The sequence below is a fragment of the Mirounga angustirostris genome, unplaced genomic scaffold (assembly GCF_029215605.1).
Source record: "Mirounga angustirostris isolate CCGP_5_RB_7025 unplaced genomic scaffold, mMirAng1.0.hap1 SCAF_15, whole genome shotgun sequence".
Lineage (NCBI taxonomy): Eukaryota > Metazoa > Chordata > Mammalia > Carnivora > Phocidae > Mirounga > Mirounga angustirostris.
The window spans coordinates 14,030,676-14,044,817 of NW_026991723.1; the positions used below are offsets into that span (position 1 = coordinate 14,030,676).

At 40.8% G+C, this 14,142-nt stretch overlaps 1 protein-coding gene across 7 annotated transcripts in view; it reads right to left on the minus strand.

The window, feature by feature from the left end:
- CEMIP2 (cell migration inducing hyaluronidase 2) overlaps nucleotides 1–14,142 on the minus strand; it is an 83,805-nt gene that overhangs the window by 7,879 nt on the left and 61,784 nt on the right. For 5 of the 7 annotated variants that reach the window (XM_064579754.1, XM_064579757.1, XM_064579756.1 and 2 more), the window contains 4 exons: nucleotides 11,268–11,476; nucleotides 7,253–7,435; nucleotides 4,791–5,010; nucleotides 1,398–1,496 (listed from right to left, as the gene is read on the minus strand). In XM_064579754.1, the coding sequence (XP_064435824.1) occupies nucleotides 1,398–1,496; nucleotides 4,791–5,010; nucleotides 7,253–7,435; nucleotides 11,268–11,476 (711 nt within the window). Of the gene's footprint in view, nucleotides 1–1,397; nucleotides 1,497–4,790; nucleotides 5,011–7,252; nucleotides 7,436–8,854; nucleotides 9,630–11,267; nucleotides 11,477–14,142 lie in introns of those variants that run through there. The other 2 variants (XR_010407812.1, XM_064579758.1) reach the window with 2 other exon arrangements.

Sequence of the window (14,142 nt, forward strand, 5' to 3'; positions counted from 1 at the left end):
TGACCCTCCTCCCTCTCATGCTGTCTCTCATTCTCTCTCTCTCAAATAAATAAATGAAATCTTTAAAAAAAAAAAAAAATGGTTAAGACAATGAATTTTATGTGATGTATATTTTAACACAATAAAAGAAATTGGGAAAGAGAAAAAAAGAGTAAGATATAATTTTGTCCACATACATGTGGATTTGTGATTGTGTTGCTCACTACTTTAAAAAACTGAGCTCCTATGGTTGGAGGATGCATCAAACAGGTGTAGGGGATTAAGAGATACAGATTTTTCCAGTATATATATGTATAAATACATAAGTAAAAAAAAAAAAAAAAAAAAAAGTAAGTCACAGGGAGGAAAAGTACGGCATAGGGAATAGAGTCAGTAATATTGTAATAACTTTGTATGGTGACAGATGGTGATTACACTTACCACGGTGAACATTTCATAATGTACATAGATGTCAAATCACTATGTGGTACTCCTGAAGCTAATACAATATTGTATGTCAGCTATACTTCAGTTACAAAAAAAATGAGCTCCTTAAAGAGACCACGTGAGGGGCGCCTGGGTGGCTCAGTGGGTTAAGTGTTGGGGTCCTGGGATCAAGCCCCGCATCGGGCTCCCTGCTCAGCAGGGAGCCTGCTTCTCCCTCTCCCACTCCCTCTGCTTGCGCTCTCTCCCTCTCTCTCAAATAAATAAATAAAACCTATAAAAAATAAAAATAAAGAAACCACATGAGGCTAGGACCAGGCCCTGGCTAGATATTACTTAGATGTCTAGATACCTGCCACCCCGAGAGCTCATTATACAGTGGCACTCTGGTCAACCTGATTTTGGACAGACCTCAAGCCACGAGCTGGTTACCACTGGCTAGCTTGGCTCTTCACCCAAATTCTATGTGTTGACAATGAGGCTCAGGCCTATACTTCCAGAAACCCACTTAGAACAGAGGACTAATACTTGGTGAACCAATTTTTAACATTCACCTCAAAGTCATCAATAAACACAATCCAGTGAGAAAAAAAGACTTAATACATTTAACGTACTTAAAAACGCAAATGTTGGGCACCTGGGTGGCTCAGTCGGTTAAGCGACTGCCTTCAGCTCAGGTCATGATCCCACGGTCCTGGGATCGAGCCCCACATCAGGCTCCTTGCTCCACGGGGAGCCTGCTTCTCCCTCTCCCACTCCCCCTTGCTTGTGTTCCCTCTCTCGCTATGTCTCTCTCTGTCAAATAAATAAACAAAATCTTTAAAAAAAAAAAAAAACACAAATGTTTAGGAGGTAGTTATACCTCTATTATATTGCTTGCCACCAAGTGGCTGTTGCCAGAGATAATTCATGTCACCGGGGTAAAACATAAAAAGTGAGAAGCTGAGGCAGGGTACGCGCCGGATGATACTTACAGAGATAATAGACAGGTCTCCACGCTGAGTCTCTGCTTTACTGGGTGACTGGAATTGCACAGGGAGGTAGCTTTTATGAGGATCACTAGTAAACACCACCTAAACAGGGAAGAAGTTCCATTTATCTGTCAACCACCTCTTCCTTCAAAAGGGCCTCAAAATCAACTCAATTATATCAAACCCAATGATGTTTTTTCTCCCCTGTGAACTTTTTGTACAGATTGAATGGCCTGGATTTCCATCTTTTGATCCGGATTTAATATAAGAAATGTATGTTCCTCATTTTCTGGAATAATCCCAGTCTCAAATAATTGTAATCTTGTTCAGAAAATCAGTTCTGCAAATGACTAAGTAAATGTGCTTTACACTTAGACGTTTGTCCTTTTCAGACCAGCTATCTTAAATTGGGACTCAGTCACTCCAGAACTGAGAGAAGTAAAGGTGACAGGCATTACACTGTTCAAAAGTGCATCACCAGGCTAATCTTCTACCTGACTTGCAACGTGTCCCATAAGTGAAGCCACACCTTATATCCAGGCCCCTAACCTCCCTGTTCTATTGCCTTCTGCAGCTATCGCTTTCCCACAAGTGCTTCATCTCCTTTCCCGCCACTGTGCCTTTGCAGATGCTGTTCCCTCCCCCAGAATGCCCTTCCTTGTTTCCTTCCACTCCTTGAAATCACTCCCAGCCTCCAGATCCCACCTTGCACCTCCTCCCTAAAGGCTTTCTTCTCATTCAAAAGCAGGCCGAACTCTCTCACAATTCAGCACTTAAAGTATATATTCCTGATGAATGCATGTCAACAACTTCATTCCAAGGGCAAACAATCATCATGATACTCAACATTCAGAAGCTCAGGTTTGGAGGCAAAAACCTGTGTGAATTTTCCTACTTACTCCTCATGTACGTGTGTTTCTTTCTGATATTCAAAACAAACTCATTCTCCAAATTTCCAAGTAAAAGTGAGGTTCCCAAATGCTTCAAGTACTTTGCAACAGTACCAAGTCAGTAATCGATACATTTTTTAAAAAATAAATTCTAATCGGGCGCCTGGGTGGCTCAGACGGTTGAGCGTCTGCCTTCGGCTCAGGTCATGATCCCAGCGTCCTGGGATCGAGTCCCACATTGGGCTCCCTGCTCCTTGGGAGCCTGCTTCTCCCTCTGCCTCTCTCTCTCTCTCTGTCTCTCATGAATAAATAAATAAAATCTTTAAAAAATAAATAAATAAATAAAATAAAATAAAAATAAATTCTAATCAATGTTTCAAGCACAGACAAAAAAACAAGGAATGCTAAACATTAATGTATGAAACCATTTAGAAGGATAGGCTTAGGGTATTTCCAATGATGATTATTTTTATAAATTATCATGTTGCGATTGTTATAATAAATTATATAATATTTTCTGTAACGAAGGACGTTAACAAATTCAGCTTGAGATTTAGGCTGGAGAACTTACTTCCCCACAAAGATTATCTAAAAATATCACTTTAGGGACGCCTGGGTGGCTAAGTCAGTTAAGCATCTGACTCTTGGGCGCCTGGGTGGCTCAGTTGGTTAAGTGACTGCCTTCAGCTCAGGTCATGATCCTGGAGTCCCCGGATCGAGTCCCGCATCGGGCTCCCTGCTCAGCAGGGAGCCTGCTTCTGCCTCTGACCCTCCCCCCTCTCATGTGCTCTCTCTCTCTCATTCTCTCAGTCTCAAATAAATAAATAAATCTTTAAAAAAAAAAAAAAAAAGCATCTGACTCTTGATTTCAGCTCAGGTCATGATCTCAAGGCATAACGGGGCTCTGCGCTGGGCATGGAGCCTGCTTAAGATTCTCTCTCTCCCTCTCCCTCTGTCCCTGCCCCCCAGAAAATAAAAATTAAAATAAAATAAAAAATAAATAAAATGTCACTTTAATAGTTAAGATATTACATGGTACAGGCAAGGATCTATATAAACTTCTTCATGTACGTGGTTGGCTTGGTTGATGGGTTGGTTGGTGAGTTGGGTTGCTGGCTGGTAGGTTGGTAGGTGGGTTGGTGGGCTGGTTTTAGCTGAGGTGGAGAATAGAAGTGGCACAGGGATATGAAAGATTCAAACTGTGGATAGTGAATTGCCTTTGAAAAAATACTCCTATATGATAACAGGAAGAATAAATCCATGTTCCTCTCTCAGACCTTACTGCTACCAATAGGCAAAAACAAATGAGAAACATTTTTGATTCAGTAGAACTAGGGTGGGACCAAGAATTCTAATATTTTACAAGTTCCCAAGTGATGCTGATACTTTAAGAACCATTTCCCTTGGGTGCCTGGGTGGCTCAGATGGTTAAGCGTCTGCCTTCGGCTCGGGTCATGATCCCGGGGTCCTGGGATCGAGTCCCACATCGGGCTCCCTGCTGAGCTGGGAGCCTGCTTCTCCCTCTGTCTCTGCCCCTCCCCTGCTTGTACACTCTCTCTATCAAAAATAAATAAAATCTTTAAAAAAAAAAAGAACCATTTCCCTTAACCTATATTTATCTGTGTAAAGGTTAAGTATTAATTAGAGCAATATTAACTCTATACTTCTTTTTCACTTGGAGCTGGTCTGACTTCCTTTGAAAACCCCATGCACAACTTGAGCTCATATTTTGGATTTACTTTCATTGCCATGTTTTCTCAAGATCCAGAGGGAGACCTCGTAATTAAGAAGGAGAAGAATTTTACTTCTAGCCAAAGTTAGTTTGTACTTTTAATTACAGGTAAATGTAATAGCACATGCTTCAAAATTAACAGTAGCTTTCCACCTTAAAAAAAGGGGGGGGGGACAATTTTCATATGAGTTGCATTTTTTTTTTTAAGATTTATTTATTTATTTTAGTGGAGGAGGGGCAGAGGCAGAGGGACAGAGAATCTCAAGCAGACTCCATGCTTAGCACAAAGCTCAATGTGGGGCTGGATCCCACAACCCTGAGATCGTGACCTGAGCCAAAATTAAAAGTCAGACACTTAACCGACTGAGCCACCCAGGTGCCCCATATATGAGTTGCATTTTTGGAAGAGAAATTTTATAGTCCTCAATAAAAGTATTTTTCTACATGACTGACATGTAAATCCAATAGCAATATTGTAACAGAATCACATCTGAGGGGGGTAGGGGGAAGATGAGGACCAAAAAGTCTACAGTCATCCAGGGTAAACGGATGTATCACAGGGTAAAATATTTCTATTATGAATTTGGACTAGTTTGCTTCTTAGGATTATCACATTCTAGAATGGGCCAAAATTCAGGAGAAATCATGCAGTATTTATAACTTGGCAAGACCGATGTTTCAAAGAAAAATGTGCCTATTGCCAAAATAAAGAAACAAACAAAAACTGCTTTTTGATTCTTTTCCACCCACAGCCTACTCTTCCTCCTTGTTTACCTGGCGGGTCCCGCAGCCTTGACAGAGCCTGGTGAGCATGGAGGGCATGCGCTTGAGTGCTGATGGCTTCCTGTAATACTGGGGATATGCTTTGGCCATGCAGTTACTGATATCTTTTGAGTCTGTTGCTGCCTGGATCTTGACTCTTTCACATCCCTGAGATGAACAGTAACTGTGGCCATCCCTGTAGCTTTTGGCTTTGAGATACAAAAACAGCAACCTGAGCGGAACACAAACCAATCCATGGGATGTTAGACAGACTCTCACAAACTCACAAAAATTCCTCACATTGGCTCACGGCCCCCAAAGGGCTATTCCTCTAATAAAGTAACTTTTCCTTAAAAGAAAATAAATTACAAAACTAATGAAGTCGTTTCTCCTTCCTTTCTATCCTCCTAGGGCCCTAAGTCAAATGCAACACTAGTTTCAGAAAATATTTTGATGACCCGATTCAGTTATTCTGGAACATATCAAAGTTAATTTCTGGAGTGAAATAGTTCAATAGGTAATTTGGGAGGACGGACTTTGGTTTGGTTCAAAACTTCCTTGGAAAATTTTAGACTTGTGTTGCGTTTAGGATTTCATAACTTAGTGTGGTGGTTTTTTGTTTTTTTCTTCTTTTGGTTTATAAATCATTTTGGTTTAAGGCATAAATTTGAAATAAATAAAAATAGCAACTGTGACTTGCTTGGCTAAGGCCAAGATATGGTCTCCCATCAATTCCTGTGATGATTACTAAGAGCAGATGGGCCTGAGGTCCTTCTGTCTGTACTTCGGCCAAAATCAAGGGAAAGGAATAGACCCGCCCACTCAGAATTATCCTCCTGCTGCCAAGATGAATGGAAAAGTAACTCCCAGGCAACAGTCCAACGTCTGTCAGCAAACCTAGTCTTTCTGAACCAAAGGAAGTCAAGATTGTAAAGCATTTGATCAAATGTGATTGATTACTGGAGATCATGAATTCATATTTTAATATGAAGTCAGTGAACAATGAAAAGTTGCAGTTATGAGGTAAAAACCAGCCACTGGCCCAATATCAGTACTTTTAACATATATACATAAGGAATGAAAGGGGCCTAATTAAAAGTCATCAAAATGAATAGAATTAAAAAAGAATTAGAACCTCGAAGGCTGAGGGATTCTAAAAATGTCGGGATGGAAAAAAATATTTCCCAGCTAATCATTCATTTGTGATCCCTAGACCATCCTCACAAATTGGGGTGCTCCATTTATTTTTGTGGAAAATCAACAGGGAATGTGGAAGTTCTCTCATCTGTAGAATAAATGTCCAAATAGGTTGTTTTAAGTCTTACTGAAAATCAGCAACAATTACGATAAGAAAAGACTTAAGCTCGTCACACAGGCTGCTGGAGGGGCCCTGGAGGGCAAATGAGCTACATCTTCTTCAAAAAACTAACAAGACACTTAACTGAACCCCAACCTCATGCCCCTTCTCCCCATTCTGAACTTTCTTCTTTCCCCCAAACATGCCATGCTGCGTTCTTCCATGCCTCCATGCACCTATCCGCACTGCTCCTGGGGACACCTGACCCCTCTCTTTTTCCATCTCCTCCTACTCATTCCTCAGGAGTTAGCCCCAGTGTCACCCTCTTGGGATGTCACTGGTCATCCTATGCTGGGCTTCTGGGTGACCTCAGAAGGCACACTGAATATCGCACTATAGGAATTACAGCATTTAAACCTCTAGCTCGCTAATGACTTGCTTTACGGGCCCATGTCCTTCAGTGGACTGTGAAAAATGGGTCTTATTCACATGAGTATCTTTACAGTACCTAGACAATGGCATGTGATAGGAATGTCAGCTTAAGGAATGGATACTGAAGGAGCATGCTACTTGCTGGAAGAGTACAGGAGATCAAGCCTACCATAGCCCAAAGGCTGAGAGACTGTAACTGGATAAAGGCAGACAAAGCCAACAGGACCCCGGGTGAACAGGATTAGAATTAAAAAGTGGAAAGATGCAGCCTAGAGAAAGTTGAAAGCAAATACGCCATGGTTATACAGTGGTTTGGTTTGGTTGTTTTTTTAAACTCAAGGTCAGCTTGAGAGATCACCTTAAAGGAAGAAGAAAATGAGCTTTTCCTGAAATATGAATTCTTTCCCATGTAAATAATCATCTTGATGGTTGTCATAGAAAAAAAAAATTATTTTAATTTTCAATTGGGCCTACTGGTTCTTCATTGACAAGGGTAATTTCTCTCTCCCAATTGCCTTAATAGGTATATGCAAACATCTTCATTTGATTCCTGCCGCCAACTATAATTACGAGTCCTTCTACTTCTCTAAACCTCTAATAGTGATGAGCAGAGAATTACCCACATCAGCTGCTTTCCTAAACAGCCGTCCCATCACAACCTATTCTTAGTTAGGCTGAAGAACTAGTAATTTCACCATTAAAGAAAAATAGCAATAATTCTCATTCACTCGTTGCACCCAATTACCCCGTGCTGGAGTCAAAATAGAATTTCCTCTCAGACTGCTTCCTCTGCAATTCTTCCAGTGAATGCACAGGCTCATATTCTTCCATTTTGGATAACGAGCCATTATGGCGCTGTAAAAAGCCAAAGGTAACCTGAAAACTTGTGTTTGATGGATAGCAGAGGCCAAGTCGAATCCAGTCATTCCTGTAAAGGAGAGACAATAAAACAATGAATTCACACTTGAGCCTATGTATCTTGCGTACTACAGCATATGTAAATTTCAGCCACGATTTCTCTCCTCCTTAAATTTCCGATGCGTATTGACTGAGCCACTAACAATGGAAATTCTGTACCGCGACATACTAGCAAATCGCCTGCCTCTGTACGTTCCCCAAACTTCTCTTATCAATATATTTACGACAATTGTCTCGCTTACAAAAATGTCTTGGTCTCAACAGGACTTAAGGGAATGTGAATAGAAGGTGGATAAATGTACTCAGACACTGCAAGAGGATAAGAAAATTAAGTGAGATGACTGGGAATGGGATGTATGAAAATGGAAGAAACACTAACGGCCTCACAGTGGGAGTGGAGTTTACACTGGTAAAATCTTTCCAAAGAGTTTTTTTTAATTTTACTTACTTTTTTTTTTTTTTAAGTAATCCCTACACCCAATGGGGGACTCAAACTCACAACCCTGAGATGAGGAGTCACATGCTCCACAGACTGAGCCAGCCAGGTGCCCCTCCAAAGAATTTTTTTTGTTCATAAATGTATTTTTTTCCTTTATGATTGCATTAGGATAAAAACTTAGTGGTAAAACTGCTGGATATAAAGGCATATGTATTTTATTTATTTATTTATTTAACAGAGAGAGAGAGAGAGAGAGAGAGCACAAGTAGGCAGAGCGGCAGGCAGAGGGAGAGGGAGAAGCAGGCTCTCCGCCGAGCAGGAAGCCTGATGTGGGGCTCGATATCAGGACCCCGGGATCATGACCTGAGCCGAAGGCAGATGCTTAATCAACTGAGCCACCCAGGTGCCCCAAGACATATGTATTTTGAAAGCTTTTGATGCATATTACCAAATTGCTGTGGTGTTTTTTTTTTCTTATGTAATATCCTGTCTTTAGATACAAAATCAACACTTTCTGAAACCATTAAAAATATTTCCCCTTTTTTAATCATTTGCTGATTGAAGGCATTTTCTAAGTTGTGGTAAAATATCCATAACCAAAAATTTATCTTTTTATCCACTTTTAACTCCACGGTTCAGTGGCATTAAGTACATTCACGAGGTTCTACACTTACCACCACCCTTCCAAAGAATATTTAAACAACAGGTAACAAGGCCTTAAAATTATTCATGCAGATTTTACCAGTAATCCCACTAAAGAATAACTAGTAACAAAGACCAGGAAAGATGCTTTACACAGTATCATTTATAATAGCAAAAAGGGGGTGTAGAGGGGCTGGCAGAAGAAAAACAAGGTATGTGCTCATGGAGGAAGGGAGTAGTCAAGTAAATTTTGGTATATCTATATGCTCCGAATACACATACGGGTGGAGAGAGACAGGAGAATAATACGTTTCTAATGCCTCACTCTGATTAGAAGAATTATAGTTATTTCCATTTTCTTTGTTTTTCTCTATTCTCCTTATTTTATTTAATGAATAAGCACAGCTCTTATTGTTTTTAAAGTGTTATTTGTAGAAATGGCACTGTGACAAGATCTATGACCTCTCCATAATCACACTAAATTTGGGGGGGGAAATTGTCCTTCTCTTCCTCTTGCCTCTGACCATGATGTAATTTTTATAAACTTTCAGCTACTTAAGCCAGGAAAGTCTGACTGAACTTCCAAAGCCCATGCGGATTTTTGAAACTTCTGGGTTCAGCCTCGTTTCACTTTAAAAGATTTCTACTCACTCAGTACTTTTCCAAAAGTTACGTGTGATCCTTACAGAACCCTGTATACCATTTGGTTGTAATCTCTCGCCTCAAATTCATACCCTGCCGGATAGAAGTCTCTGAATTACTGATCACTCTGACATTTCTCCTCGGTCCTCTCTGACCATCACTGTTTCTTTCACTGCCTTCTCTGCGGCTCATTCCTGGGACTGGTCATATTGGACTGGCTTTTGGAAACCTCACCCTGGACACAATGTGAACTAAGGATTGGAGGTGGGGAGATCACGTAGGATCCAGGAGAGAGATGATAACGGTCTGAACTCAGCCACAAGCAGTAGAGGTGGAAAGAAGTGGAGAGACTTGAACACCGTTAAGGAGATAGGACCAACAGGCTTTGGTCGCTGATGGGATGGGATGAAGGAGAAGAAGAGTCAGTGATGAGTCTTGGGATTTTTGCCTTGGTTGACTCAGTAGGCAGGGTTGCGATTCTCTAGCAAAGGCACAGAGAAATAGCAGTTAATGTTAGAGGAAAACAGTCATGGTCCGGTTTAGAGCAGGTGCTGGGGCCCTAACATCGCAGAAGGGCAACCACTGATATTCACAGCTCCTTGGAAGTGACCTACGTAGAGCTGAATTCCTACATGTTCTAGGCCCACCTCTGTTCATTTCAAGTGGGTGTTTTAAGAGAGCTGTGACAAGTCAGAGCATTAGGACCAGCCAGGGGAACAGGCCGTCTCAATTTTTCCAATACCTATCTGAGCAGTCTCATGGAGTCCCCAGCGTTCACCATCACACCCAACTAGACTGGTTACCATGGCCTTTCGAAATTGTCCCATTCCTCCTTTCCAGCATCATCTGTCACTTCCCCTGACGCACCCCATGCTCCCATCACACTAAATCCATCCGTCCCTGAGCAGAACCAGCCCTTTCTCAATGGTATTGCTTTTCCAACAAGACTGGTCCCTCAGTATCACTTCCTCCTTGCAGCCTGGCTCAGCCCCCGGAGGCAGCATTATTGCTCTATCCTTTTTCCACTAAAAATAGCACTGGTTTGGGTGCCTGGGTGGCTCAGATGGTTAAGCGTCTGCCTTCAGCTCAGGTCATGATCCCAGGGTCCTGGGATCGAGTCCCGCATCGGGCTCCCTGCTCCTTGGGAGCCTGCTTCTTTCTCTCTCTCTCTCTCTCTCTCTCTCTGTCTCTCATGAATAAGTAAATAAAAATCTAAAAAAAAAAAAAAAAAAAAATAGCACTGGTTTGTCAATGTACTTAAAATTTTTTCTACCTGGGTAATAGGCACTCCCGAAAGACAAGTCCTTTTCTCGTTCATCTTTAGATCAGCGGGCACACAGAAAACACTTGAATAAATTAATGTAAAAATAGAGCCTTTGATTGAAAGTAGTATTATTAGGACAGACAACTGAAATCAAGAAGGGACAGAAAGATGCTTTCCGGCAGGCGTGGTAAGTGCCTGGCATTCACGCCCTGATTCTTCTCCCTCTTGCCTGTAGCTGACATTACTTATCAATCACACCGCTCTCTTCTGTCAGGTCTAAACTGGGCCTCGAAAATTTTTTCATTTTCTAGATAACCCAAGTGCTCAGCTGGAATGCCAGATAAAACTTCTTCCCTTCCCAGCTATGGGGAATTAAAGCCCTCGACAGACTATAGTAAAGGCTCTTGTTAAGTGGCTTTCTGCACACAATACCTCGACCACAGACAAAAAGAAATGTTTTTTAGGGGCGCCTGGGTGGCTCAGTCGGTTAAGCGGCTGCCTTCGGCTCAGGTCATGATTCCAGGGTCCTGGGATCGAGCCCCGCATCAGGCTCCCTGCTCAGTGGAGAGTCTGCTTCTCCCTCTCCCTCTGCCTGCCTCTCTGCCTACTTGTGCTATCTATCTGTCAAATAAATAAATAAATAAATCTTTAAAAAAAAAAAAGTTTTTTAAATGACAGGATTCAGTCTGTGAAACTGCTTAATTCCATCAACAAAAAACATACAGCCTCCATGTAAGAAGAACAAAGTACGTGAAATCGGCATTCTTCACTTGCTGCCAAAGCAATATGGTATCATTTGTCTCCACGAAATTACGACTTGCTCCACTATTTGAAATAACAGTAATGCAGACATACTTGTTGAAGTTTACGAGGTACAGAAAAGCAGTCCTTGGTGCCGGTCCATTCCAGTGGATGGTGTAGCCCTTCTCCAGCATGATCACAGGCTGGTACTGAGGAAAGGTAGCCTTCTGGTTAATCCCCCTGAGCACCATAGGGTAGGAGGGATACTCATCTCGCGTGATGGTCATAGTCAGATTCTGAGTGCTCCATGTCTGCACATAAACCTTCAAAAAGCAATTAAGAATTAAAGGGGAGAAGACTCTTAACTACAGAGAACACACTGGTGGTTACCGGAGGGGAGGGGAGGGGCAGGGGGAGATGGGTGAAATAGGAACTGGGGATTCAAGAGTACACTTATCGTGATGAGCACTGAGTCATGTGTAGGATTGCTGAATCACTACATCATACATCTAAAACTAATCGAACACTTTATGTTAACTATACTAGAATTAAAATTAAAAACTCAAGGGGCGCCTGGGTGGCTCAGTCAGTTAAGCATCTGCCTTCGGCTCAGGTCATGATCTCGGGGTCCTGGGATCGAGTCCCACGTGGGGCTCCCTGCTCAACGGGGAGTCTGCTTCTCCCTCTCCCTCTGCCCTTCCCCCTCTGTGTTCCTGCTCTCTCTCTCAAATAAATAAAAATCTTTTTAAAAAACTAAAAACTTAATAAATTTATTTTAAAAAAAGAATTAAAGAGGAGAGAACGAAAGCTTAGATAACCTAAACAAACATCTGCAGCACAAAGTTCATTGTCTCTCCTTCCAGAACAGAGGTTCTGTGATCTGAGCGAGACTAAATGAGTAGTAGCCAACTTCATCCTAAGTTATACTTAAAATGAAGCCGACTTAAACTGGAATGGTAAAAACAGACCAAGCATTCTGCTAGCCAAGATCTTCATCATCTCTTCCACCACCACAGGCCAGCTTATTCATCAGAACATAAAACCTTTGCGGCTTATATAGCTTGTCAAAGAAATACCTCAGTCTGAAGAACACACATACAAATCCGTAAATTAATATGAAAACTGATACCCTCCAGTCAAATCTGAAAGCCTTTCCTCTAAAACAAGAGATGGAAAACTGAAATCTCTTAGAGCTTCGGCTTTCAATTTTCCATGACCTACATCAGCCCAAGAAGTCATTTTTCATGCATTCAAAAAAAAAAAAAAGCTATAAAGCACTTTGCAAAAACTGGAAAAATATATTAAACAGAGACAAATTTGAAAATTCTGAATTTATTCCAGTGGCATTTGCACCCCTCGCTGTGCCAAAATGAAACCTTCTCCAAATGAATCCTCCAAAGAACACACCTCAGAACAATTTCCTAAAACAAATCATTATCCTGTAACAGAATTCTCCAGGATTAAAACATTTGCAGAAGACGGCATTTAATCCACAATAGTTCTCTCTTTTTCTTCCTGTCATTTCTACATTTTGTCTGTATTGATTCCTCATGTATACAACCCGTGAGCCAGAAAAGCTCCTTAGGTCTCATTCATGTTTGACTATTTCAATATAATAATACTCTTCTTGGGGCGCCTGGGTGGCTCAGTCGTTGGGCATCTGCCTTTGGCTCAGGTCATGATCCCAGGGCCCTGGGATTGAGCCCCGCATCGGGCTCCCTGCTCGGCGGGAAGCCTGCTTCTCCCTCTCCCACTCCCCCTGCTTGTGTTCCCTCTCTCGCTGTGTCTCTCTCTGTCAAATAAATAAATAAAATCTTTAAAATAATAATAATAATAATAATAATAATAATAATACTCTTCTTTATGGACACCCCTTAAAGATTTAAAATAAAGATAGGAAATACATATTTTGAGACTACCAATTGTCTTCATTTAAATATATTTAGTATGTACTATATATTAAATTATAGTTACTAGACATACATATTATACTTATTTTTAAAAATGTTTAATCTGTATTTATTATATAGATTATATAAATATATAATATAAAATATAAGTTAAAATAATTTTAAAACTAGGTTGTAATATAAAAAACAGATTATATATATTAGGTTATATGTAACATACAACAGGAGATAGATCAATCAATCTCCTGCCTTCTTTAAAATCCAGAAAGGATAGGAAGTGACACATGTAACTTTTTTTTTTTTTTTAAGATTTTATTTATTTATTTGACGGGGGGAGAGAGCAAAAACAGGGAGCAGCAGAGGGAGAGGGAGAAGCAGACTTCCCACTAAGCAGGGAGCCTGATGTGGGACTCGATCCCAGGACCCTGGGATCATGACCTGAGTCGAAGGCAGACGCTCAACCGACTGAGCCACCCAGGCGCCCCTGTAACTTTAATTCTCCTTATGTTTCCACCTTTCTTCCTGAGCCCCTTTAACCCTTGAGTTAGCGAAGAGTTAAAATATATTTATAAAAGCCAAACAATTATTATTGCATCTTGAGATCCAGGTGCTTCTACCTTTTGCCTAAAAACATATAGTCTTATTTTGTTTCTACCTTTTGCCTAAAAACATATAGTTTTATACATTATCTAAGTAACAAATGGCTGCAGATCTGGGCTCCCAGCCCAAAACCCAAATTCTCAGGAAAAGATTTCTGACTTGTGGTCCTACCATTCCCAGAAGCTCCTAGGAAGCATTAGATGACTTACTTCTTTCTTTGTCCTCCAATAAAAATTGAGTTACTACTCTGCTTTGTAAGATAGGATTAGGTTCACATTCTCGAATACATTTGAAATCCAAAGGGTTGACAGGCACATTTATAATAATTTTCTATTTCATTGGTGAGCACATACCACTTTCAGACACACACCCATGAAATTTAACTAAAACTGTAGCTACAAAAAAGAGCTAAAAGCTTTTTGGTTTTGTTTTATTTTAATTCTAGAATTTCTACAGCATCTTAGGTTAACTTAGGTTTG